This window comes from Xiphophorus maculatus, chromosome 14, assembly GCF_002775205.1.
Source record: "Xiphophorus maculatus strain JP 163 A chromosome 14, X_maculatus-5.0-male, whole genome shotgun sequence".
NCBI classification, from domain to species: Eukaryota; Metazoa; Chordata; class Actinopteri; order Cyprinodontiformes; family Poeciliidae; genus Xiphophorus; species Xiphophorus maculatus.
The window spans coordinates 8075046-8102602 of NC_036456.1; the positions used below are offsets into that span (position 1 = coordinate 8075046).

At 39.1% G+C, this 27557-nt stretch overlaps 1 protein-coding gene across 3 annotated transcripts; it reads left to right on the top strand.

Moving 5' to 3' along the window:
* The first annotated feature begins 8832 nt into the window (after positions 1-8832).
* Positions 8833-27557, top strand: LOC102236669 (retinal guanylyl cyclase 2-like). Of its 3 annotated transcripts, XM_023345763.1 has the most exons (26): positions 8833-9011; positions 9715-10156; positions 10276-10404; positions 10496-10675; positions 10845-10962; positions 11745-12046; positions 12690-12821; positions 12933-13036; positions 13772-13890; positions 14086-14170; positions 14299-14395; positions 14767-14889; positions 15190-15270; positions 16260-16436; positions 16530-16686; positions 17169-17318; positions 18223-18371; positions 18501-18664; positions 18886-19078; positions 19165-19339; positions 19478-19576; positions 20022-20116; positions 20205-20290; positions 23164-23264; positions 25380-25403; positions 25532-25644. In XM_023345763.1, exons 2-24 carry the CDS (start codon positions 9770-9772, stop codon positions 23261-23263), a joined length of 3402 nt encoding a protein of 1133 aa, XP_023201531.1. In that variant the 5' UTR covers positions 8833-9011; positions 9715-9769; the 3' UTR covers position 23264; positions 25380-25403; positions 25532-25644. The 3 variants fall into 3 exon arrangements, with proteins under 3 accessions (XP_023201531.1, XP_023201530.1, XP_023201532.1); XM_023345762.1 differs by lacking the exon at positions 23164-23264 and having other exon boundaries at positions 25532-27557; XM_023345764.1 differs by lacking the exons at positions 17169-17318; positions 23164-23264 and having other exon boundaries at positions 25532-27557.

Below are 27557 nucleotides of genomic sequence, written 5' to 3' on the forward strand. Positions count from 1 at the left end.
TCACAATTTCATCCAGGTTAATTTCATTTGGCTGTATATTTAACATGGAAATGCTTTTAACACGCTTAAACGATACTAGTACAACAAAACTGTATTAGTTTTAGTCAAGGCTATCATACACTTTTGATATCATACCAGTTCATTCCTTGTAGGTACAAATGGAAAGTCGTGCAACAATGCACACAAACTAAAACATGGTGAAGTTGCATTTTACTTATCTTTTTGTGACTAAGTTAAGTTTTAACAAGTTTGCAGCTACTTTTGATCTAATTAAGGTTCATAGAAACCAATGCAAAACACAATTTTTACCACATTTTCCAATTTCTTGCTACTATTCCAATTCTTCTGTCTTCCCTCCTTTCATAGTCTGTGGGTCGGGAGTTCAACCCAGACGTGACCTTTACTTCCTGCCTCCTCTTAAAGATGACATAGCGGGACCAAATGCATGCATATGTCCACGTAAGCAGCTTGGTTGTGTCCTACAATGTGCTGCTGCTTTTCCTACGGTGTTCACCATAAAACACCCACATAACGTATTTTCCAGACTGTAGAAAATACGGTATGTGTATTTTGCTATTTGGAAACAAAGAAAAACTGGAAACGTACAGTACATATATAAGCCACACCAGGCTACAAGCCGCTGGCATCTCCGCCGCTCTCGGTTTTTCGCAAGCCCTCTGCAGCATCCTTAATAAATCTGCTATTAAGGACGCAGCCCTGCGTCTCCAACGCTGAACCATGGGTTCATTCACGCCAAGCTTACGTGCAGCGACTATCGATCTGTACTGCCAGATCGATAATCCTCAACTTAAAATCAGCATCATATGAACTTCTTCATGTTGTTTCCAAGATGAGGGTGTATGAGTTTGAAAACATTTCTCCATCATGCCTGCTGCTAGCATTAGCTTGTTCTAATTGAAAATGAGAACTTTCTTCTTTGATTTCCAATTTTGACTTCTGATGATTCACTTCATGCTAAAGAGCCCCCTGGTGGTTGAAGAAAAAGCCACAGGAAAGCCTCACAGGGCTACAAGCCGCATGGTTCAAAGCGGGGAAAAAAGTAGTGGCTTATAGTCAAAAAAATACGGTATATAAGTTTTTTAGCTCCCTGCTTTTATCAGGGGACAAGCCATTGATAAGTGATGCTTTCTGTCAATGCACATTACTTTTCTTATCTGTTCCATTTTTTAAAATTTTGTCATTCAAGTTTTTATTTAGGTGCCAAGAACATTTCTCAGCTGCTCCAAAAATAGAGGTAAAATAAAACTATTTTGAAAGATAGACAAAACTGAAGAAACACGTAATCTTTTCTTCCAAGTTTTGAAATCCGTCAGTCTACCTAAAATAAAAATGTTCCTAGAGTTACAACACATACATGCACAGAGTCACAACTAAACAGGCAGAATAATATTATTCATATTATTTTTTTATAAATTTGGCATCATTCAAAGTGATGAAACACAACAAGCATCACATTAGGTCACCCCACCGGGGATGTTCACTAGTCAGTAGGACTGTTTCTAAGTCTGCAATAAATACACTTTCAGCCATTTGTCTCAAATTGTTCCCATTTATGTGAAGGCCTCTAGAAATTGTGGCTCTTTGGAAGTAAAATACAAAAAAGTTTGAGCTGACGCGACACTTTTGCTCAGAACCGTAGATTATAAGGAAGGCAGATGGAGTTGATAGACATTTAAGATACAAAATTAGAGAGATAACAATGCAACTGAAAAACTTAGAGAAACATTTTCAGCTCAGATAAAGAGAAACTATGCCAGCACAGTTTTTTTCCATTATGATAAAATCATGGCATAAATGTTTTTTTGTTCAAATCTGTGAAAGTTTAGCTAAAAGTTTCTTTAGAAAGCAGAATAAAAACACTTTCTAGTGATACACTGAGTGCTTTGGGATCCAGACTCCAGGCCCTCCATCCAACTACACAGCAAACCATTTGATTACAGCTTTGACTATATTAGGGCCATCGCCTGTCTCCATTCCCAAGTCTTCTTGCAACCTCCTTCACATTCCTCTTTAAAAATTTGCCAATCTGTAAGAAACATTTCCTTAAAACCCCCCAAAAATGTCCTGGAGGAAATTACAAGGATTTCCCATTAATTGTACGAACATTCTCGTCAACAATAAAACCGATTTCTTTTTACCTTGATTATCATGTTTCATTTATTTACATTTCTGTTTATCCAGAACTGATATTTTCCATATTATTACAAAGTATATCTCATGATACATTAACAAATATTCCATAAAATAGAAAAACAGCTTTTAAAATTGTTGACGGAAAGTTTCTTCATATTTCTATGGTAAATTGACAATTTTTTTAATGCATTTCTTTTTACAGTGCAGTAAAGTACAGACATCTGTAAAAAAAAAAAAACCCCAAAAAAACTATTAGTTGTCCTGCCAGAAAATTACCCTCAACATTAACCTTTTACAACTTGATTGGAAATCCCCAGATAACTGCTGACTGTAAACAGGAAACTTCCCGGAATAAAACACAAATCCCAAACTTTGACCTGGAAAACCTCTGTTTCAGTAAGTGAGGGGTTAACGCTCTGGGGGGTTGAGTGCTGGGTGTTCCAGATGTAGTTCCAAGATGTTTTAATAAGATTAAACTAAAGCCTTTTAGCTTAAAAGTGTGTTAGATAGGTGCAGTTTTCCCTTTTGTACTGTTTTATGTAATCTTATGCACATTCTGATACAGAGTTTATGCATGAGCAAGATTTTAGATCTGTTGTCTCTATTTCTGGCTGCGAAGCTCCCAGTGGGCAGCCCATTTAGCTTTCCATTTCCCTTCTTCAAGACTGGTTCTAATCCCTGCTTCAAGCAGCGTTCTACGAAACTAAGCAGAATATTCAGCAGTGACTTCAGAATTCTGCTTCTTATATATTTGTGAAAAATATCTTATTCCCTGTTATTTTGTTGAGGAAAAGAATAATGCTTTTGTTCAATTATTTTCTCACATCCTCATGATTTCTTGTAACCATTTTGTGTTCCCTCCAAGGTCTCTCCGAAATCTGGGAGTTTTGTAAATGTAACACAAAATACAATATGGTTGGGATAATTTTCACGTGTTTGCAGTTGTTTCTGCATGTTTCTGTTTTGAGAAAATACATTGTTTGGCATTTTGTGAACATTTATGTCGTTATTCGTTTTGTCTGTGATAAGAGTTGAAAAGACGATGCAATACACCGACTACAATGTAGCATCTTGTAGCTTCATTAGTGCAATCAATGGGCGTCTGTAAGGACAAGCTGGAGATATTTTCAAAGAGTAAAATTACTTAATTTTATTATGACCATATAATCAAAAAATGGGACTATATATATATATATATATATATATATATATATATATATATATATATATATATATATATATATATATATACTGTTTGTTCTTCTTTTTCACTATTTGGGCATACCAAATGAACGAGTAATTTCTCTAAATTTAAAAATATTTGTTATGAAAGACTGCGACAGACTGGCGACCTGTCCAGGGTGTACCCCGCCTCTCGCCCGGAACGTAGCTGGAGATGGGCACCAGCAACCCTCCCGACCCCATTAGGGACAAGGGTGAACAGAAAATGGATGGATGGATGGATGGATGTTATGAAAGACATAAATGCAGTATTTTATTTAATCCCGTTTTGAAACTAAACATTTCATTTTGAAAATAAACATTTTAGAAATTACATAAATTAATAAATATTTCCACGAGTTCATGAAAAGAACATTTCTAGGAAAATCTAGATCTACATGAGGTCATTTGCAGCAGACCTCATCTAGAGGTCTGCTTCAAATGATTAATCAAATAAAATGCAATGGCGCCACCGGGGTAATGTCCACCTTCATAACGTCAAAATAAGTCAGTTGAGCAAATGGGGGCCAAACTTTCTGGATGCGCCCCTGCTGATTTATGTCAGTGCTTTATCTCTGTGTTTTCCATGAGCTATCTGTAGGATTTGTGGGATGTTTCAGATAATCCTTAGTTACAGTCACAAACAAAAACCCCAGCAGCTCGCTGTCTGCGTTCTTATCGTTTTACTGGGCATCTGGAGGCCACTTATCCAGCTGCCTCACAGACGCTATCTGATGGACAAACAGCTCAACAAGCCAAAAAAAGGCAACCATTGCGAAACTAGCAGTGAGAGATCCAAATTGTGTGCTTGTTTTAGATCATCAGAGGCCTTCAGGGTGTGTTTCCCTGCTACTTTTGGGACTAGATGACTAATAAATTTAGTCCTTTCGAGTAAAGGCATCCCCCCCCCTGACACACATCTGGATGTCTGTTGCTCCAATGTAAACTGGCTGAGTGGAAAGCAACAGGGAGTCCGGCCTGCTGATTTATGTGACACATCATTCAGGAAAGGGGAAATTCTGTAAGGGAGGTCAACTCTGGAAATGAGACCACAAAATGCTGCATCTCAAAGTTATGATTCTGGCATGTTTTTCGCAAACCTGTCTCTCATTAATATATCATTGAAGGTTTTAAATTAGAATCAGATCAGATTTGAGGTCAGGGTGATGTGGCCCAGTTAAATTCAATTCAATTATTTTCACAGCTTTAGTAATTAAAGCTTTTAAGGCATAATAACCTGGACATCCAACATTCAGAACACGAGCTAACGTTTTAAGTCAAGTTTATTTTTATCGCACATTTTATTAATGCAATTCAAAGTGCTTTACAGTACAAAAACATGATATAGTCACCAAATACAACACAAGCAACAAAAATCAAAATCCATCATCAAGAATAATCCTAATTAATTATTCATCAAATATATCAATCAGTGTTCCAGTTATTATTGTATTGTTGTAAAGCAGCTCTATACAGGCAGGGTTTATGCCTTGATTTAAAGGATCTCAGTGTTTCGGCAGTTTTGAGGTTTTCTGGAAGTTTGTTCTAGATTAGTGGGGCATAAAAACTGAATTCTGCTTCTCCATGTTTGGTTCTGGGGTAACAAAGTAGACAAGAGTTAGAAGAAAAGACTGCAAAGGTATTTATTGAATCCTGCTGACGTGTCTGAAATGATACACTGTTGATGTGAAAGTGTTGTTGCTAACGTACGTGGACATACCTGGCACAAGCCAGTGGTTGGGAACTTCTCTTGTTAATCAGTGAAACAAGGCACATTGATGCTCAGACAAAGAAAACAAATGTAGCCCTTTGTTGTGTTCGTAGTTTTTGTCTTGGGATTGTCTCTTAATTGGCTAAAATGCAAACGCAGCTTGTTATCCCAAAAGGCCTCCGGCGGCAGTCTTCCATCACAACCAGAAGCTTTGACACAGACGACGTCGCTGGTGGAATTTGAGAACTTGCCTCATCCTGTTTTAGGTCTCACAGAGTCCCTCCGGTGCCTGCGTGTCTTCAGAATGACAGGTTCTCCGTCAGTGAACGCTAAGTGGCCGTTTCATCAGGAGTCATGAAAAGAGAGCTCCCGATCAATTCAAAGAGTTGCTAAAGCCAGAGGCTGTCAACACTTGGATATAAGGAGAGCATTGGTATGGCATATGAACCTGTGGGTTGAACTCGGCTTCAGGGGAGTTCATGAACATGTATCTTCAGGTAGAAGTCTACCTGACTATTCCAACGACTGTTTTGATTTATTGTTTGATGCCTCTTGTGCAACTATGCACCAGTTCTGTCACATAAGCAATAATCATTTCTGCTTAGCCTGCAGCTATGAACTTATTTGACTGACTCTCAAAGAGATAATACAGCATTTGTGTTTTTTAGTGTTGACGAAGTAAGACGTATCACTCTAAGGCAGAGGTCTCAAACTGTACTCCTCGAGGACAAGAGTCCTGCAACTTTTAGATTTGTCTCTTGCCCTACACTGGAATGTCTGAGCTACCTCACTAGCATGCAGTCAATCTATACAGGGCTCTGCTAACGAATTAGTGTTGGAGCCTGAAGTAGAGAGACATTTAAAAACACTGACCCTTGACGACTAGAGTTTGAGACCCTTGGTCTAAGGACTCAACACATGGTGAGCGACATCTCTCACCCTCCATTCTTTTCTTATGGAACTTGTACAATGAGGCAACAATCGCTTAAACTCCTCCAGCCAAGCGACCAACAAACTTTGTGCATGTAAATTCTCGAGCTTGTACACGTAAAGGTACACACAATACGAGAAAGTTGAACAATAGCTGCTTTTCCATTGACCATATTATTGCGCAAATTGGAATTACAAAAGAAAAAAAAAATTGCTTTATGGAAATTTCAGGGTGAAACTTGAAATTATTCCTCTTAAAGCTTTCAGTCTTGAAGCGTGGGTCTTACAATGATGATTTAACCATCCGAGAAATCCAACTGGCAGGTGATGAATACTCATGATGAATAAACATGGGAAAGCCTTGAACTTTCCCATGTTTTGTTACATGACACCCACGGACTGCAATTTACTTTATTGTAATTTTTCTTATGGATCAAGTGAAGATCCATAAGAATTTAAAAATATTAAATTCACTTAAATCATTAAGTGAAGTGGGAAGAACCTGATAATTTCCGAAGGCCCTCCATCAACCTCTGCCAGCGGACTTTCAAATAATCACGTGCAATAAATCACATGTGCCTTTTAGGTCACTACATGTGAGCTCTCTGAAGCTGTGAAAAATGTAGGAAAATGACAATAATAAATAGATCTGAAAAAGTCTTACTGGTACTTTTTGAGCCTAAATTTCAGCATTTACTAAATATGCAAATAAATCAGGATTAAAAGTTTAGAATGGTACTTTAGAATTTGGGACTAAATTGGAAGAAGGAAAAAATCTAGGCTTTTTACAAAAAAATATCTAACAGTATCACAGTAAAGAGGAATATGCATCAAGACAGAAACACATGAACAGTTTTCCACTGCTTTCTGTTGGTCTTTCACATTAAATTCCTATAGAATTTGATAAAGTTTGTGGCTGGAATATGGAAAAATTTGCATATACTTTTGCAAGGCACTGTCTCAACAATAGCTGCAAGTACGTGAAAGCGTCTAACGGGGCAGGACAATGTGTGCATTGCAGAAAGAGTCAGAGTTTATCTGGCAGGTCAAGTCTTCACATCTGGACTGATTTGTCTTGGTTCAGTCTGAGGTGATGTAACTTTATTATGAAAACAGCTGCCGAAAACGTTGCTGTACTTCTCTTGCCATGGCTAGGGTTGGAACAGTGCTGCATTGTGTACTCAAAAGACCTAGTTATTTTTTTTAAAAAAAAAGTATTTTTATATTAAATTCTTATTTTAAATTGTTGAGTTTTAAAAGTTCAAGATGGGAAAAGGAGCCAGATAAAAATGTAAAAATATCAGCACTCTCCCTAGAAACATCAGTGGCCAAACTGGCTTTTTATTTTGGCTACTTCTGGATCATACTGCCCTCTAGCTTTCAGAGGACGTCAGTGCCTTTGGGAGATATGCAATTAAAACAGGATGAAAGAAAAAGGTGAGAGTTTGTTCCTGTTTAATTTTTCTCTTTGTCTCTCTCTATTTTTCTTCCCTTTTTATCTTTCGCTTAACAAACTGCATTTCTAAGGCAAAAGGCAAAACACAACCTAAATTTCATAAAATATTACTGATCTGAATTTATTTATCCATCCATCCATTTTCTATACACCCTTGTCCCTAGTGGGGTCAGGAGGTGCTGATGCCTGTCTCCAGCGAACGATTCGGGCGAGAGGCGGGGTTCACCCTGGACAGGTTGTCAGTCTGTCGCAGTTTATTTATCCATATACTTTCTTATTATGATTTGTAAATGAAAAACACTTGGGTTTGAAACTAAAGCTTCTGTGTAATCAATGATATAAAACATTTTATAATCTGAAAAATAAATAAATAAATAAAGAAAGAAAGAAAGAAAGATAAAAAAAAAATGCATTGAGAATGCAGGACACAGAATTTAAAAAAATTAAAGGATTAATTGATTTTGATTCACAGCTGGAAAATAGTAAGACATGTCCAACAGTAAGAAATGCCAGATAAATAATACTTCTGTAGCCATTAGGTTGATATCTTTCAGTAACATCCAGTAAAATCTACGAAGTAGCATGGTTCTGACAAAACAAAGAAATCCTCAGTGTCCGGAGAGCATCCCTCACAGTCGTGCGCTCGAGTCATGTTTGGTCTGCTCACATGGAGACAAAAGCACCGGCAATCTACAAACATTTCTGCACCTACTCGCACAAAACGTCTGCTTCAGTGTTTCAAATTATGGTTTGAATCAAGCGAGATAAGAGTTTTGATGTGTTGTTATAGTTTCATTCAGTAGAGTTTGTGGTTTTTGAGTTACACATTTGAAATCATGCAAAAGCCCGTTACAGGCCTACAAGGACCTCTGGTTATGTGTCTTTTCCTGCTCTGATTCACCTGATTCAAAGAAAGACATGACCTCACTAGATATTCTTAGAATATTCTCTAGAAGCCTTTGAATGAATCGTTAAATAAAATAAATCAAAGTGTTCAAAGAGAGAATGCACATCACCAACATGTCCTACGCGTTGCTTCCTTGTCATTTCTTGTTTGTTTTTTTCTGAGGGTTTTTGTTGTCTCAAGGTTCTTGTCTAGACTTCTCATCTATCCCTCTATCCCTAAAAGCATTTTTAAAAGAGAGACTATATTACATTATTAAAATACAACTAAATTCTTAGCATCCACAATCCATCCTAACAAAGAACAATTAATAAAAGCTACAGTAAAAGAAAGTATTATGATGACATTGATGTAAATGATTATCTCTAAAGATTCTGATTGGATTTGACATAATCTGGTAGGACAGGTCGTACACTCAGTGCAGGTCGTCTCATACGGACTTAGAGGTTTGGTTAGTCAAAATGTAGAGAACCTGTTAGGTTAATAATGTTAGACTAGTGCTGAGTGGACCAACTGTAATTAAAGATTTTTATGTCTGAAAAGAAGAAACAATGAAATCGCTTCTTAAGTTGCTCATTGGGGTCAGAAGATTTGCCTTTGAGAAACAAAACAACAGTCCGTCTCTTCAGTACATGGTAAGATATTTTACATGTATTTATGACACCCGCAATATAAATAGGAATAGATAAAGTGAAGGAAATTAAGAAAAAACGATGGGATAGTTGGCTAAGCGTGTGATTAGTATTTGCAATAGGTTTGCAAAAACTAATCACAACTTCCTTATATTTAAATAACACTTATCACGGAGCTGTTTGCTTTGCTTTTTATACAGTGTATAACTGTGCTTACCTGCAGTAACTGCAGGCAAGCACAACATGCTTCCTGAAAGATTTTATGATTCATTTTTATTGATTAGGAACCTTGTTTGGTGGAATCAAGATTGGATTTTTAAAAAACCCAACAAAATAAAATAAAAGATTGTACCACCAGTAAAGCACAGCGGTAATCACATTATGCTCTGGTATTTTAAAACTAGCTGGCTGAATGTTGTTGAATCTCATCCCAATTCAAGCTGATTCCGGAATTAATCAAATCAGTTCATATTTAGCTTCTGGACAGGCTTTTCAAAAACTCTCACTTTAACCCTGTTAGTAACAATTTACCCAGGCTTAAAAGCCTTGGCAACACAAGGCAACCAACTACTGTATGTATCAATCAATTTCACCTTTGGCAAGAGAACTGCTGTAAGAAAATTGCAATTTTGGAATTTTTATTCCAAAATTGATGAGTACGCATAAACTTTTCTACAATATGTTTTTTCTCCATTCCTTACTGCAGGGGAGACCTTCTTTATCCAGATTCTACTGAACTCCAGGGGACTGAATGTTGTGAGATGCTTCAGCTACAACATGACTTCATCCCCTTACTTCCAACATGGAAACAGCAGACACCCAGTGTCGCCCCGTTCCATCATCATCACACACCGACATCATCTTCTTCATCCCCATGTCCCTGCTCTTTCCTTCCACAACCTTCAAGTCTTCTCAGACTGCATGGAAATGGTCTTTTGAGGATCCTCCTCACCCTCCTTACTGCTCTCTGCATACTGCCCTGCCAAGCGCATGCAGTCTTGTTTCGGGTTGGAGTGGTTGGACCGTGGGGATGTGACCGGCTCTTTGCCAAGGCACTTCCAAATGTTGCAGCACAGCTGGCGGTAAATCGCATCAACAGAGACCCCTCGCTGTCCTACGCTGCTACATTTGGCTATGCCGTGCTGCAGGTAGAGTGAAAGTCCTTTCTTTAACAATTGGATGTTTTAAAGTTCTTGGTTATTTCATTGGTTTTCTTGTGTCAACTTAGGTTTAGATATCAATTTGTTGATTGAATATTTCTGTTTAGGAGCCTTGTGAAACATCCAGGGCACTGGAGGCATTTGTGGGTTTCCACACAAAGGCCTCTGGTTACATTGGACCAGTCAACCCTGGATACTGTGATGCTGCTTCGATGTTGAGCAAAGGCTGGAACAAAGTAACTATTGTCCACAGAAGTTGTCTTTTCTTAACTAGAACAGTTGTTAAAGAAGCTGCTATATTTTCTTCTCTATGCTCTCGTCTATAAGGCAATATTTCCTTGGGCTTGTGTGGGCTATGAGTTAGATGATGTCCGTAGCCATCCTACGTTTGCCCGATCTATGGCGAGACCCACCGCAGTGCTGCACAGTGTCATGACCTACTTCAGGTGGGCTCACATTGGCATCATCTCTTCTTCTGATGACATCTGGGTGGATACAGCAACCAAGGTCTGAATGTTTGTCTTTTGTCAATTTTCACTCTACGTAGAAGACCAACAATTTAAAGTTGTACATGTAAAAGTAGAAAGTTGCATTATAGGTGACAAAGCCAAACTTGCTTCAGCTTTTTACCAGTATGTGCAGACATATTATGCCAAATCTTTTATGTCATGTCTAGGTGGCGGACTCTTTAAGAAGCCATGGGATGAACGTCAGATTTGTCAGTTTTATGGAAAACACACCTCATGGCATTAGGCGAACCCTGGCCAAGGTCCGCAAGATGAAGGAAATACGAGGTAAAACTGATGGCTCTTGTTGGAAAGAGTTTGGGATGTTCATTGGACTAGGAACAAACTATTCCTGAAAAGGCAAATTACATTTCTCTTACACCTTTCCCAACTTGTGCCTCACTTTAGTCATGTAAATTTCCAGATCTGTAGTTAAGAAATATGTCAAATAAATAATAATAATAATAATTTCAATTCAAACTCCAAGAAAGGAGGAATGAAAGTCTCCAGTGCCAATGTAAGATTGTGGTCTGTATGGCGAGTCAAGAGACGAGCAGATATTAAGCAGAAATGTTGCCTAAGAGATTTGTAGTTTGGATACAAACCAGAACCGTATCAAACAGCAATCCATGGTAAGCCTAATCCACCTTTAACTTGTTAATATCTTTGTTTGGAAGCACTATAATTCAGTGAGATAACATTGTAGCATCAATGAGGTTACTGTGGTTATTCATTCAACTGTACAACTGTACAACTCTGATGTACAGTACTTTCTCTGTTTGGTTGTAAAATTACAATTCCGTGAATCAAACTAGTTGTCATGAGTTAGTCATAAAAATTCACTTCATGCCAATGTTTCATGTTCATTGCAATTATTAGTGTTAAGATTCATACACCAGCAAGAAAATATAAATAAATTTATCATTTAACCATAAACTATATTCTAAGAGTTTTATTATGTTCCACATATTTTATATAGTAATGTTGACCAAAAGCATGCCTAATCTTATAAAAGACATTTTAGACACCTTCAGGCAGTCTCTGAGGCCAGTCGTCTTTTTCTGTCCTAGCTGTGATCCTCTGCATGCACTCGGTACTCATCGGCGGTTTGGCCCAGAAGCTCCTCTTGGAAACAGCCTACGACATGCAGATGATCGACGGCTCCTTTGTGTTTGTACCTTATGACACTTTGCTCTACAGCCTGCCATACATTAATGCAACTTACCCTACTGTGAAGAACAACAGCAAACTGCTGCGGGCCTACGATGCCATGTTGACTATCACCATCGACTCCCCCCAGGTGTCATTCTATGATGCCTACAGAGAAGCTATGGAGAGAGGAGAGGTGGCAAGAACGTTGAAACCCCAACAGGTACATCAATTCATACCAGCCCTGTATGGTTTGCTTTAATCAAACTCTAGTTCATTTGCCTACAAAGTCCGGTTCATTTGGGGAGGTGTGAATGCGCAATCTAGCTCCGATGTGGAACAAAAATGCCTAAAAACTGAGATCTCGGTTCAATTAAAGTGAACTATGGTGTGGTTCGAATGCATATGTGGATGCAAGTAGACTGTAGACTGCTCCAAATGCAGGAAGCGGACTATAGCACAGGGTATTCTGGGTAAATGGAACCAAATCAAAGACGCGGGTCTCGAGCTAGTGGGAGAAATGGCTTGGGGTCCTTTACCAAAAACAAAAGAGAAATCCTACAGCCACTAAAATCTGACTCCATTCCATTTTTCTTTACATTTTGCGAAGAAGGTAAATTTCTCATTTCTTTTTCCTTCAGTAGTTCTTGGTGCAGGGTCACCACAGGCGAGGTGGTTTGGATCATTTTGACAGTGCAGTGTGAAAGTGAACCGCACCATCTGGAAATGTAAAAGATGTTGCAATTTTGGTCCTCAATCAAACCGAGTCTACCGGACTAAAACACCCTACGATTCAAAAGGAGGCTCAAAGGGTTAGTTTGTCTTAAGAACAATAAGTAAAGCTGATATCTCTCTTTGTGGTCCAGGTATCCCCTCTGTTTGGAACCATCTACAACTCTATTCTGTTCATGGCTCATGCAGTGCATCGCGTTCGTCAGTCCGGGGTATGGATGTCTGGAGGAAACCTGGCACAACATATACGCAATTTGGATTTCCAGGTACAGATAGACCCAAGAAGTCCATAACACCAAACCACTTTTTTCTAATTTCAGCATAACATGAGGTAGATAAAGAGAGGTTATAGGATTTTACATTTCGTTAATTCACAGGGCTTTAGTCACCGTATCAAAACCAGCAGCTCTGGAGCCGTTCAGCTGGACTACCTCATCCTGGACACAGATGGATCTACCTTGAATCTCATACCAACATACAAGTAGGTCTCAGTGTTTTATGATTTCCAATGAGCAACAAAGAGTTTGCTCCACCAAGATAAATAACAAATGAATAAGAAAGTCACTTGCCTGACTGACTGAGTTAAATGTAAAGTTTGGTATGGAAGTGTTAATTGTGTGGGCCTTCTTTTCTAAAGTTTTCTAGCCTTGACCTTTTTGTTTGAGTAAACAATACAACGTGAACTGAACACCAGTGTACACAGCAAGGTCCAGGAAATGAATTATACAATAAGTTGCCTGTGTTCTATGACCTGTAGTAGTAGCCAAAAGTATTCAAAATTAAGTATTTTTTGTTTACATTATCAGTGTCGTCCCAAGAAACTTTTTATAAGGGTGGCCAGACCAGGCTAGCAAAACTTTTAGGGAGCACAGCTAAAAATACTATTTATTTTGCATTAATTTTTTTATTGGGTTTTATATTTATGTCTTCATTGAAGAAGTAGGTGTATGGCTTTCTATGATACTAATATTATTCTCTGAGGAGACCAGTGGGGTGACCGGCATTTATTAAGAGGGCCCATGGCCTCCCCTGTAACCCCCTTTGGAGACGCCACTGTATATTATTTTCCAGGTGATCTAATATTATACGGAGCATGGCATCTTTCCTCCAGCTCAGAATTTAGCTGTCTCTCATATTTTAACAATTTGTTGAAAAAGAACAGCCTAATGAACTACACCCTCTTCAATTAACCACTGATCTCACTAATCAATGGCAGGATCGACATGGAGATCAGCATGGTTCGCTTCCTGGGTCGAGACATTCACTTCCCACAAGGCTATGGGCCCAGGAGGGATGCTGCCTGCTGGTTTACTCCCGGGGTCATCTGCTCAGGAGGTGAGGAAAACCACAAAAACATTTATTCAGGGTGTATATATTTAGGATCTGCTGCCGTTAATTGATCTACTTTTAAATGAATTTGTATGCTGCACAGGGCACATACATTTTTCAGAATTCCTTTCACAAAATAAAGTTTTTTGGATAGCATTATAGGTTAAAATTTGTTCTCTCTGTTTTTCTTTTCTTTTCCAGGAGTGGATCTGCTCTTGACTTTCAGCATGTTCTTTGGTTCTATTGCTGCTTCTGTCTTCGCAGTGGCTCTCCTGTACTGCATCAAGTACGAGATCACCTATAGAAACTATTAATCTAAAGCTAAAGTGAATCTGAATTTTAGGAATCTTTAACAGGTAAAAACAACAAAACATAAACAAATTTTTTACTTTTTTTTCACCGACTCCCTATAAGGCGACGCGTCAATCAGATTCGAATGGTCAGAGGTCCCAACAAGATCTTGCTTACTCTCCAAGACGTCACATTTATTAACCCGTCACTTAGTAACAAGGTCAGCCATTATGCTGTGTCATGAAAACACTATTTTCCCATCACAAATCCCCCCAAAATTATTGTTAAATAATGTTTTTTGTACTATTTAAACCAGCGTTTCTCAATTCCACGCCACCCTGCCTTGCATGTTTTAGATGTTTTCCTTCTGCCACCCACCTGGATTGAATATTTTGGTGATTAACAGGTTTCTGTAGTATTTGATGGTCATGCAATCATTTGAATCGGCTGTTCTGGAATAGAGGTACATCTAAAACATGCAGAGCAGGGGGGCCTGAGGACTGAATTTGAGAAGCACTGATTTAAACCCATGCACTCGCACTTTGTTACTCCTGATACTTTTCTAAACCGGTAACAATTTGCTATCCACAGAAGCTGAGCCTCGATGACAGCAGGACTAGCGGTGGCCGGAGCACGTCTGAGCGCAGCCTCAACACACCCGCCTCCTCCCAGTCTCCGGCCACATACGAGAATTCAAACGTTGTCATTTTTGAGGTCAGATTTCTAGATCTATGCCAGATTAAGAACATGACATCATCACTTTCAGTTGGAAAAGATAAGTGGTAAATTTAGCATGACCATCAGCGCAATAAGATGACAGTTTTGAGACGTCTTGATCTATGAAGAGCAACCTCACTTAAATGCTATATTATCTCGTCTGTCCCTTTCGTAGCTCAGAGTACATAATCTGTTTTGCCTAAATCTAAACTAGGTACATACAGTATATAAAAAGAATAAAGTTAGTGTGTGAAACTTTGAGGAGAGTTTTAATTCCGCACTCTTTCTCCTGATCAGGGTGACTGGGCGTGGCTGAAGAGGCTACCTGATGGCAGGTTTCGAAGCATTAACCCTAAAACCAGCGATGTTTTTGAATTGGTATGTAAAAATAATGAGAGATACAAAAGAACATAACTATTTTTTTCTAAAGCAGTATACTGCAGGGTTTCCCAAAGTGTATTATAATCCTGGCGGGCCACCAGGCTAAGCATTGCTTTTTTATTTAAGTCTTTTTAAAATATTAGCATTTTTTTAAAGACTTTATAGTTGGTGTTCAGTTGTTAATCTTCCAATCTTTCAATAACACAGAATTATCAATTGATATTTTAAAATTTCCTGTCAACTTTAAACATTTTTAAACTCAAAAACACGACGGGCTGCGGGTGAATGACTGCCCTACCACCCAAACACCGGGCTTAGTAAGTTTTCTGGGGGGGGTTTGTATAGGACATTTGATATATAGATAAACATTTCTTTGCTAGAAAGGCTGCAAGGACTGAGGTATGTTGATTTAGAAGTGTTGAATACCATAATAAACTATATTCATATATTTCATTGGTATAAATCAGAATATTTCATGATTTCAAAATTGAGTAGGCTATATTTACACCACCTATGATAAAACGGATTTCTTCCTGCATGTGTGGACTCTGTTGAGTTTTGAATTTTACCCCATCACTAACGTTTCGCCTTGACATAATGCGCCAGTTCAACTCGAACTTACTGGAAATTGCCTGTGCTGCTAACATTCATCTCAGACTGCGAAGAAATAAGTGCCAAGCAGAACTAGGCAGCTTTTAACGTTAATTTAATATTTGAAAGCCTGGCCAACACTTACTCAATGGCTTCGTTCACCACCTTCGGCGCCATTGCTATTGCTACAGTAGGCTAGCAATGGCGCTAACGCAGTAGGAAATTGACGTCATTGCCCGGTTGAAACTGCCGAAGAAATCTAGGTCAGTCGGAGGAATCTCAAACAAAGCAGTGAAATGAGATTAAAATCGAGCGGAACTGCGTGGGAAGGCTAATTAAAACCCAACGTTTTGCGAAACTACACGAGTGGGTTTGTGCTGCCTTGCTTCCTGCAGATGAACGACATGCGTCACGAGAACGTCAACCCTTTCCTGGGCTTCTTCCATGACTGCGGTGTGTTCGCCATCGTCACCGAGTTTTGCTCCAGAGGAAGCCTGGAGGACCTGCTGCTCAACGACGACGTCAAACTCGACTGGATGTTTAAATCGTCTCTGCTGCTGGACCTCATTAAGGTAAACGGCAGTGCGGGGAATTTAGGTGGAAGACAAAATTTCAAACAGAGAAGTCGACGAAACTGCACCTACTTTCTTTTTTCAATTTGAAAGGGTATGAAGTACCTTCATCATCGTGGCGTGTGTCACACCCGTCTGAAGTCTCGTAACTGCGTGGTGGACGGACGTTTTGTCCTTAAAGTGACAGACTACGGCTACAACGAGGTTCTGGAGTCACAACGGTTCCCCTTCGTTGAATCGCGTCCAGAAGGTAACAGATACAAAGCTTTTTAGTAGTTTTCACTTATTTATTTCATTTCAGGATCTGGACAGTTTACTTACTTTTGGGGAAGGTGTATTCATTAGAACACAAAATACATTGTTGACCCTAACAAAAGCAATGAAAATATGGCAAACACGTTCTCCTTGTTCTTCCAGGGAAAACTTTGTTATAACTTCTGAAAAAGGTACTCTAATTATATATAAAAAAGATAATATACATCAATCTTACCAATCTTTTGCTTACACTGAATTGTGGTTTAGGTTTTGACCAGGCGTTTCATAGATTTGTGAAATAGAGAAGCATTGATTATGGTTTCTTTCTGAAAGCTGCTCATTCTGCAACCCTGCAGTGTTGAAAATTAATTTCTGTGGGGTTCACGCTGTGAAAACTGGACCCTGCGGTCTCACTGTAGCAGATAATTTCTCAAACTGTAGCAACAGTAGGACATTAAATCACTTTTTTGTTGGAAGAGTTGCTGTGGACGGCTCCAGAGATCCTGAGAGCCAGTCATCCGGGACTCCACGGCACTCTTCCCAGTGACGTTTACAGCTTTGCTATCATAATGCAGGAGGTCGTGGTCAGAGGGCCTCCGTTCTGCATGCTGGACCTGGCTGACGCAGGCAAGACAACTCATTTGCAAAATTGGTTGTACTGCTGATGACGGAAGGCACAAGATATCAAACATTTTAAAATCAGCTAAACGGATTAAAATATTTGTCAGTTAGATCAGAAAAATGGAAATAAATAAGATATATAGTTTTCAGATACATAAAAATATATAGTGTTAAAAATGTTTGGTTTTTTTTAAACAATTTAGTTTTTTTAAATAAAGGTGTGTTGAGTACTTTCCGATAGTCATCATCTTATTTTACTGGGTCAGTTCACTTTTGCAAAAGGAAATCAGATCAGAAACAGTCAATTTTATGAGGTATGCTGTTCATTTTTGGACATTCCCATTAGCAGATATGACTCACCACCCAAGGTGGCATAACTTATGGGGCGGCAAGAGAATTTCAAGCAAAAAAAAAAATTTTATTCACATATTTTGAAAATATAGTTTGTAAAAAAAAAAAAAGAAAATAGTGTTTGATAATAGATATTGCTAAAATCGTTCTATTTGCTATGTTCTATAAGTTTTTTTTTTGAGGCTCTGGATAATGAAATACTGAAAAATGAATCTGCTATTTTCTTATAACATATCCATAAACAAGATGGATCAAGATGGGTAAGATGGGTAATAAACAAGACATAGGCGGTTTTGCTTCTTTAAAAAAATTTACATACAAAGTTAATGGGTATCTATTGTAAAAGTGTCAAAACTCTACAACATTACATTCTCTCACGTCAAATCATTATTAAATCATTGATTTATTTCTAAGACAATTCAAAAGTACTTCAAACAACCTTAAATTGTGGAAAAATAAATGATCTCTAACGTCTAGTATTAGACTCAGGTTTGCTGTTCGGATTTTAGCATCATTTGAAAGAGGAGAACCCTGCTAAGCTCCTGTTTTACGTCCTCAGAAATATTAGAAAAGCTTCGTAAGCCTCCACCTCTGTGCCGTCCGGTGGTCAGTCCAGATTACGCTCCTATGGAGTGCATCCAGCTGATGAAACAATGCTGGACCGAACAGCCAGACAAGAGGCCGACCTTTGAGGACATATTTGACCAGGTCATTCTTTTTTTTATTTCCAATCAAGTTGCGCCTGAATATTTTCATGTTAATTCTAACAAAATCTACTTAAAAGTACACTTTTTAAATGAATTCTGTTGGATATGCATGCGCTTCTGGTCCTCTCAGTTCAAAAACATCAACAAAGGGAAGAAGACCAACATCATAGACTCGATGCTGAGGATGCTCGAGCAGTACTCTTCTAACCTGGAGGAGCTGATCAGAGAGCGAACGGAGGAGCTTGAGATAGAAAAGCAGAAGACAGAGAAGCTGCTGACACAGATGCTTCCCCCGTACGTTACCACTCATATGAATGAACAAGGAAACATGCGTGGAATGCTAATTTTATTTTTTTTTTAAGGTAAAATGAAGGATAAAGACGAAAACAATACTGATAAATCTGTCAGAAAACCGTTGAAGATTTGTTAGCGCTCTCAATTGTCCATTTAAAGTGCACTTTTAGTTCGGCCTGGGTTATGCAAACTTATTTGAAAGTTTTTTTTCACCCCTCCAGATCAGTGGCGGAGGCTTTGATGGTGGGAGCGGTAGTGGAGCCGGAATATTTCGACAACGTGTCGCTCTATTTTAGCGACATCGTTGGCTTCACCACCATCTCAGCCAACAGTGAACCTATCGAGGTAGTCGACCTCCTCAACGACCTTTACACGCTGTTCGACGCCATTATAGGAAACCACGATGTCTACAAGGTTCCACTTTTCTACTTAATCTTGTGTCCAAAGAGGTAACATTAGGTGGTTGAAATTGGTGCTTATTTTCTCACCGCCTTCTCAAGGTGGAGACTATCGGCGATGCCTACATGGTGGCGTCGGGTGTTCCCGTCCCCAACGGCAACCGCCATGCTGCAGAAATTTCCAACATGTCTCTGGACATCCTCAGCGCTGTGGGAACCTTCAAAATGAGGCACATGCCAGACGTTCCTGTCAGAATACGAATAGGACTCCACACAGGTGAGTAAAGGATGGAGTTTAAGTCGAGTTCTCCGACTTTCGATCGACATTCAGCCAGACACCGAAGATCCATATGTACACCAAATGTTTTGTTCTTCAACGGGAGAAATTTGACTTTGGATCTGTGGTGTGTTGCAGGTCCGTGCGTAGCAGGCGTAGTGGGTCTCACCATGCCTCGCTACTGTTTGTTTGGAGACACGGTGACCACCGCTTCTCGAATGGAGTCCAGTGGAATGCGTACGTTCACACAAGTCAGAGAGCAAGTTTGTGGATAAAGTTCTAATTAAAGAAACTGGCACATATTTTCCAATCTATTGATTAAGTCTTTCTATGCAGAAACCAAACATTTCCAGATTTAAGTACAATAAAAAGGTACAAAAAAATCTAAAAATGGCTTTGAAATGATGTAATTTTTCAGATTTTTGATTTTAGTCAATAAAATCCCAATGTACTTTTTTTTTTTTACTGTATTCTCTTGATATTGAGCACAAACTTTGGATTTGAAGTCTTTGCAGTTTTCTTAAGGTTTGCAATCTGCATTTAGGTGTCACTTTACCTATAGGTTTTCTGACCCGATGGAAAGCTTTCTACTTGGGCTTTTTTCAGATTGTTTTCTTTGTTACGCTTTTTTGGTTAGGTAATCTAGGATGTTTTGATGTTAATTTTTTTTTTCTTATGATAGCCTACAGGATTCATGTCCATCAGAGTACAGTAAAGGTCCTGCAGGAACTCAATCTTGGCTACAAGCTTCAGTTGAGGGGTCGTACAGAAGTCAAAGTACAAATCTTCAGCAAATAAAAAGATAATTTCACCTGTATGACTAGAAGCTTGAAGAAATTATTTTTTGTTTCTACCTCTTCTTCAGGGAAAAGGAATAGAAGAAACATACTGGCTTACAGGGAGAGATGGATTCACCAAACCTCTGCCGGTTCCTCCAGAACTTAAGTCAGGGTAGGGATGAGTTTCTTCCATCCCCTCCTCGTGTTTGTCTTTCTGCTCTTTTTCTTTCCCCCACCTCCTTATATAGCTAGAATTTTTCCACCCTGGTCAAAGTTCTCTCCAGATTCTGAGTCCTGCACTGGTTTTGAATAACTACCTACAAGTAACCTTATCAGTTCTTCATTCAAGTTCAAAATCAGCCACTTTCATACTGGTCCTTGCATGAACTTGCTCTTCCCATCTGAAATCTTACGAGGGTATATCATATTGTTTACAGTTTTATAAACAGATTAAGATACAATGTTTCATTAGAAATTAAAAAATATTGTACAGTAAACAAGAAAAGCATCAACACTATCACTTTGATACAATGGTTCTTGTTTTGTTATACACTTTATGTAAAGTACAGTACATGTTTTAGGTGTTGTAATCAACCATACCACAGTTACAGACACCATGTTCTAGTAATATCTTTGTACAAACAGTTGATTTTAAGACAGCTCCACACACATGCACACAATAGGGAAAACGCAACATTCAAAGAAAGGCTACAAAGAAACAACACACTCTCCATAAATGTGACAATTCTGCATATTATTTCCAACTTTTGTTTCAAATTAGTTCACATTACTCTATAATACTATCATCCTTGATTTGAAACAGAGTTTAGGTCATTGTTTGCATGCACACACTGTATTCACAGCAATCCGTAATCTGCAGCCACAAGTTTTTTGGGTCTCTTCTTGACGGGGTTTTCAATTTACCCTAGCAAATCCAATGCCAAGTGTCCGAAGTAGATAAAAATCAACTAAATCTTCTGTTGGTGGTTGCTACTCATTGCCAGTGTTTCCAGAGTCCGCAGTCATAAGCTGGTTCTCCTCCACTCAACATCTGCTGGCTCACTTTGTGCCAGCTCCTCCAGGGAAATCCTAAAACTTTACCAGGCTAGTCGAGAAACAGTCCCTGGGCTTTCCTCTGAATTTTCTCCTGGTGGTATGTGCCTGGAAAAACCTCACCAGGTAGGCATCCAGGAGCTATCCATATCAGATCCTAAAGCCAGCTCAACTGGCTCTTGAGACTTTGAACATGGAATTGATTTGAGGACAAGACTGTGGAGGTAAGTTCACCAACTCAAGCCACTGGAAGGACATGTGGACTAATGTGGAGAGTATCTGAATGTAAGTGGGGGTCAACAAAGCCTACCATCATTATTTTCTGATGAGGTTCAAACAAACTAGATGATCAGGAGCTCTGGATATTTGGTGACAGAGCAGGGGAGTGTTTTGATGGACATTATCGGCTTGTCAAAAACAGGGAGAATTGAGTTTATTCATGATCCAAGAACCTCCCAATGTATTTCATTGGTCTGATTGGTAGGCAACTTGGGATAAAGGACCTTTCTCTACGTATGAGAGAAAGTAGCTGGAATCAACCTATCACTTTTGGATCGCAAGATGACTCCTCCTTCCACTGGGCCACAGTCAAGCGGAGAAGTTGACCACAATATAAACCCTGGCACTGAGTCAACCTTGCCTCTCTTCTGGGGTAATCTGACAGAATACTTGTGTACCACATGAGTTACTAGACATAGTTGCTTAAGGAGTTGGTGACGGGTTGTTCTTCCAGTAATCATCTGTGCATGCTCTTGCATTCCTACAATATACTCAAGTGGCTGAGTACATTGGAGCTCCTTGGTCTCCAATGGCTGAAACAGTAATTTGATGGACATTATGGACATTATCATATAAGAGATACTTTGAGCAATTAATGAAGTTGAAGACAATGCTGGATGTGTTCTCGGGCTGGGCTTTCTGTACGAAGAAGTTGAAGATTAGTAACTTGTCACATGCAAGTGAAGGCTATTTGAAAGTAAATGATGGTGCATAAGGCTTGGTCACTTCAGACAGTCTAGGGCAGGGGTGTCAAACTCCAGTCCTCAAGGGCTGCTGTCCTGCAGTTTTTAGATGTGCCACAGGTACAAAACACTGGAATGAAATGGCTTAATTGCCTCCTCCTTGTGTAGATCAGTTCTCCAAAGCCTTTCTAATGACCTAATTATTCTATTCAGGTGCGGTGCAGCAGAGGCTACATCTAAAAGTTGCAGGGCAGTGGCTCTCCAGGACTGGAGTTTGACACCTGTGAGCTAGGGCACTGCATTCTAGTGAGGTAGTTTCACCATTTAATTCAAGTGTGGTGGACAAGAGACTTGTCTAAAAGTTGAGTGTCAAACTCGAGGACTACAGTTTGAGACCCTCGGTCTACGGGATACAGATCTTCAGCCATCTTTCCAGGAGTAAATTCAAACAAGAGAAAACAGAAAGTCCTGGACTGGCAGAATACAAGTAGTAATTGTCCTAATTACATTCTACACCTCAAAATACTGTATAATTGCTATATTGTATCCAGAGGTCCGTAGTGGTGATGGGATCTGAGTATATTTTATTCAGGAGGAACTGTTGGTAGACCTAACATCAGTTTGTAGTACCTTGGAAAGGATTAATTGGAACCACTACACTAATAGTACTCTTCCATTTCCTCAATCAATGGACTCATGGGCAAATCTTTAGGTTGTCTTAGAATTCTTAGAAGAATTGTGTTGAAAATTTTGAAGGAATTTTGCTGCTATGTGAAGAAACACCTTTAAGGAGAAAACTTGCATTGGGTCAAACCTTGTAAAGTCCTTTACAGACTTTCTAATAAAATTAGTCTCCAAGGAACCTACCTTTTAGTCACTTCTCTTTAAAATGGTGGACCTATTGGATAACAAAAAAGAAAATACAATGAACGGCTAAGTTTGTTTTTTTTAGAGAGAAACATGCCATTGCAGGACTGCAGAACGTGAGTGTGTGTGTGCTGTGATCACGGTGTTCGCTTCGTCTCAACAGGCAAATGGCCCATGGGCTGCAGATGGCCGAGATAGCCCAGTACAAGAAACGGAAAGCCGAGAAACAACAGCAGGAACAACTTGCAAAGAAGAAAAACTGAGGTAATGTTATGCATTATAAAAATGTATAACATTACTGGCTTGGTTGACAACGTGACTCGTCCTTTGGCAAACATAGTTTGGGGACGAACTGTCTTCAAGGTGTTACCACAATTTATTTAGACTTGATTGGTCTTTAACACAACCCATTCCAAGTTTGGTGAGAAACATTGGCTTTGACAATATGTATATATTAGTTAAAATTGGTTATTATTCAATATTTTTGAATACATTTTAAATTTAGAAACCTTTCAAACATCCAACTGTTTTTCCCTCTAAGGAATAGATCAGATGTTTGTTGCAGTTGCACATTTACTGACTGTGCCTTATTATCTGCGCTTGACTTAAGTTGTTGACAAAATCTCTTATTGGACTTTAACCTGTGTTGCATCAGTATGTAATTTAATGCTATTAAAATCAGTGGCATCTGAAGACAGTTCATGTGAGGATTGTGGGGACTTTGTCCGTGGGATTAAAAGAAAAGCTTCTCTTTTTTGTTCATAAAAAAACTCAGTTCTTCTACTTTACAAGTCTTTTAAAGTGCTCACCACATCGCTGCTGTCACTTGAAAACGTGTACTAAATGTCCTTCACACCTTCAAAATGATCAATTCAGCATGTTTTTCATTCGACGGCAGCAACGTGTTGTTGCTGACTAGGTTGATGGGAAAAGTCATGATCTGTCTTTGAAATAACAGTTTGCCACTATCAGTCTGCAGTGGAGAGCAGTCAGAGCAATTCCAGTTTAAAGGATCAGCAAGAAATTTGCGTGGACCAGTCATGTTAATGGCTCGTCAGATTTGGGCTGGTTTCAGTATGAATTTCAGCCATCTAAACCAGTCAAAGCTTTTAAACTTTCATAGCCATCAACGCTATACAGATATTCCACAATTGTATAGGTATATTGCAAGGGGATGCTTCACATGGTCCATTTGACAATGTTCTACTGAAAGATAGAGAATCTACGGTGCCAAATTTCACCCCCAAAAAAACTAATCAATAAAAAATTACACAAAAGTACTCAGGCTACTTTTAAAGGTTTGATGAGGTTTGCTGAAGTTCTCAAAAACCAGCCCTGGTCTGTTGGCTTGACTTTACCCATGAGATCGTCTGTCTGTCTGATTCTTCATAAAGAAATGGTCCTGACATCTGCCTACTGCAGACATGGCAGTGATGACTTGATTAAAGATGTGTTTTTCATGGATATGGAAATCTGATAATCCCCATATCTGGTATATACCGTTTAAATTTCTATAATTCTTCTGTGCTCATTGTGTTGTATTCTATGTTCATCAACCTCAAACATAAATCAGGCATTTCTTCAACATGACAAGCTGGAAACTTGGGAGTTTCTTTGAAACCCCTTATAAGGGGCAGCTAAGATTTTATGGTGATGTACTCAGACGTCCTCTGCTGTGTGTTCCCCTTTTTTGTGTGTGATCCTTTGACTTTAAAGAGTAGACACTGAGTGAAAATTTGATTCTCCCTCCATATTTACCTTCATGTGGAAGGTAAATATTGGAAGGGCTGACTTTTTAAGCATGTTTTGGTGTTTGTTGCGTGTTTCTTTATGCTCTAGAAGTAGTTTACGTAGATAGTAGTTGTTAGACCAGAAAGTTGGCGGTTCCGGTCCTGTTGGTTTGGTGTCCTGCATGTTCTAGATCTTGTTCTTTCCAAACACAGCTGGTTTATATATTCGCTTTGTACCTCCTCCACATGTTACCAAGGTGTACTGGAGTCTCAAAATAACCTTTTTATTTAAATCTAGTTTTCAGGCAAGATCAAAACTTAAACCAGCATGGCACTAGTCCTTGGGGACCGGAATTGCTTGCTCTGGGGGCTTGATCTTGTACTTTTAATCTTCTCCATGTTTTTTTTTTTTTTTGATGAAAGAAATGGTTCCAGATGTTTTGACGTTGTTTGAGAGAGCACAAGATATATGTAATTTTCCTGTGCGTTTGTTAGCTGTTTTTTTTTTTTAAAACTAACACTTTCTACCAAGGGAAAAAATGCTTTCAACTCAACTATTTTTTGGCTGTTTGCAAGGAAGAAGAAATATTTCTGCTTAAAGCTTAGCTCATTGTTCTTTCCTTTACCTCTCTCTTTTTTTTTTCTGTAGGTGCAGATCTTTCGACGCTTCAAAGTAAATACAATATTTTTCCTTAAAAACATAGAACTATTCCTTTCCAATTTTTTATGACCCGAACCGATTCTAATTTTCTCCCTCCGTCATCCACGCTCCTTCTCACAGCTTCTGTTTCTCTCACTCAGGATGTCATTGGCTGAAAACAGGGACATGAAGCAGGTGTTTCACAAGGCAGTAAAGAAGATCTCTCACGTCCGCGTTGTGACGCAGCTTTACGTGCCCGAAGACGACCACAATGTCATGCTGACGCACCACTGAGTGACTGACTTTGTCTGGAGACAACTCAAGAGCACCGCCTCCACAAAGCTACAGTGATAGAGAACTGTGAAAATGAGCGTCCAACTCGAGAGAGAGAGAATGAGGGTAGTAAAAGTGTTGCTTGGGGTTTACAGCGGCCAGAGCGTTTGAGTGAATGTCTGTGGGCAGCGGCACAAAAAGTGGGTATGTACTACATGCGACGCATAGGGGCGCTGTGCTAAAGGGGGCGCCATAGCGAATGGAAAAATGATCTCTAGTCGTCATGAACGTGTCCGCCTGCACCTTGGAAAGGGCATGTTTGCGCCGCTGCCTGTGAGTATCAGTGGCTTGAGCTGCAGAGATGACGCCTGAATGGAGAACGATCTATGGAGGCTGACAAGTGATGAGTCGGCAAAGACGGGATCTGCAGAAAGTCTCGGTCAGCAGCAGAGGAACGCGGCTAATCTCTCTCTTTCGTCTCCGTCACCTTGGCTCCTCTTCTGGAAGGACATTTACTAGGGAGGAAAGCTCTTTGGTGCTCTGTCTTCTTCAATGTACAAATAAATAAGTAAAATCCCAAAAGATTTGGGCTTAAATAAAGGAGAACAGACATACATAGGCATTCAAGACCCAGACAATGTTTACAGTCTTTTCTGTCAGTTAGTAAAAATGTTCTAATTGCTTGTGTTCATTTGTACTAACAAAAAAACAAACAAAAAAACCCCCAAAACAAAATATATATATATAATCATGAAGCAGAATAAAACTCAATGTAGAAAACAGAAATATTTAAATCTTACTGCTAGCTGTGTAATATTGCAAGGTTTGCTTGTTACTTTTCAAACAGGGAACAAAAATATGAAATCACACAATGTGAGGAATGTGATATCAAAATATTAATAAGAAAAAAAGAGAAGCTCAGTGTTTAATTGGCTTTAAGCACAAACGTGTCGGATGTGAACTCGTTTCAAACGGCCTTTTGGCTTCGAATTTTGAAAGACTCCTTTGGAGAAATCCATAATGAACGATGGAGTTAAATGGCGATTGTTTTGTTTCAGGTAAAACACTAATGTGTTTTGCAGTGTAATGTTTACATTATTAATATCACAGGGTTATTGATCGGATGTAAAATTATCATCTCAAATGCTGCATTTGATCAGAAATGAAGGAATAACATCAAGAGACTCAACTGTGCATGCAGGTTGTGTGAAAAAGCGACAGAATTTACTGTTTGTAAAATTGCAAAACTCTTCCAACAACACACGTCTCACTCCCAGAGAGACCCACAGCGCCCTCTTGTGGCTCCACAAGACCGAACCGAGCCTTTGCTCTTCGCAGATGGTGTCCTGAGCGTCCTGCAGGATTATCCCTCTTCATCCATTGTTCATGTGTGTAATTGTATATTTAAAATGTTGTAACTGACCGCCAGCTTACCGCGTTCTTTCCTATACATGAAACGTGTTTGAATTAATGCACGTTCTGTCACATTACAGCAATGCTTCACATGTTGGGTTGAATCCCTATGACATAAAGCAATGCCATGTCTAGTTGGATGAGCTCCAGTTATTTAGTCAGAAAGAGAATTCATTGGCAAGAAGAAATAAAATGTCCACATCTAAAGACAAGAGCAGAAAATGTATACTTAATGTGCATTCATAAAATAGACACTTTTACATTCTGCTGCCGAGTCCTGAGATTTGGGATAAATTTGTAATGAGAAATGTCTCTTTTACATAGAAATGTTCAGGAAATGTCTGCCTTTGACCAAAGTCTAGACCATTGGTTATTGCAGATGTGCTGCTGATATTTGCTCCCATCGGCAGATGACATATGGCAGAAGCATAGAGCTGCAGATTATGGCTGTGTACCGCAGGATTTACATGGTTAGCCAGATGTCAAAGGGACATTGCTTGG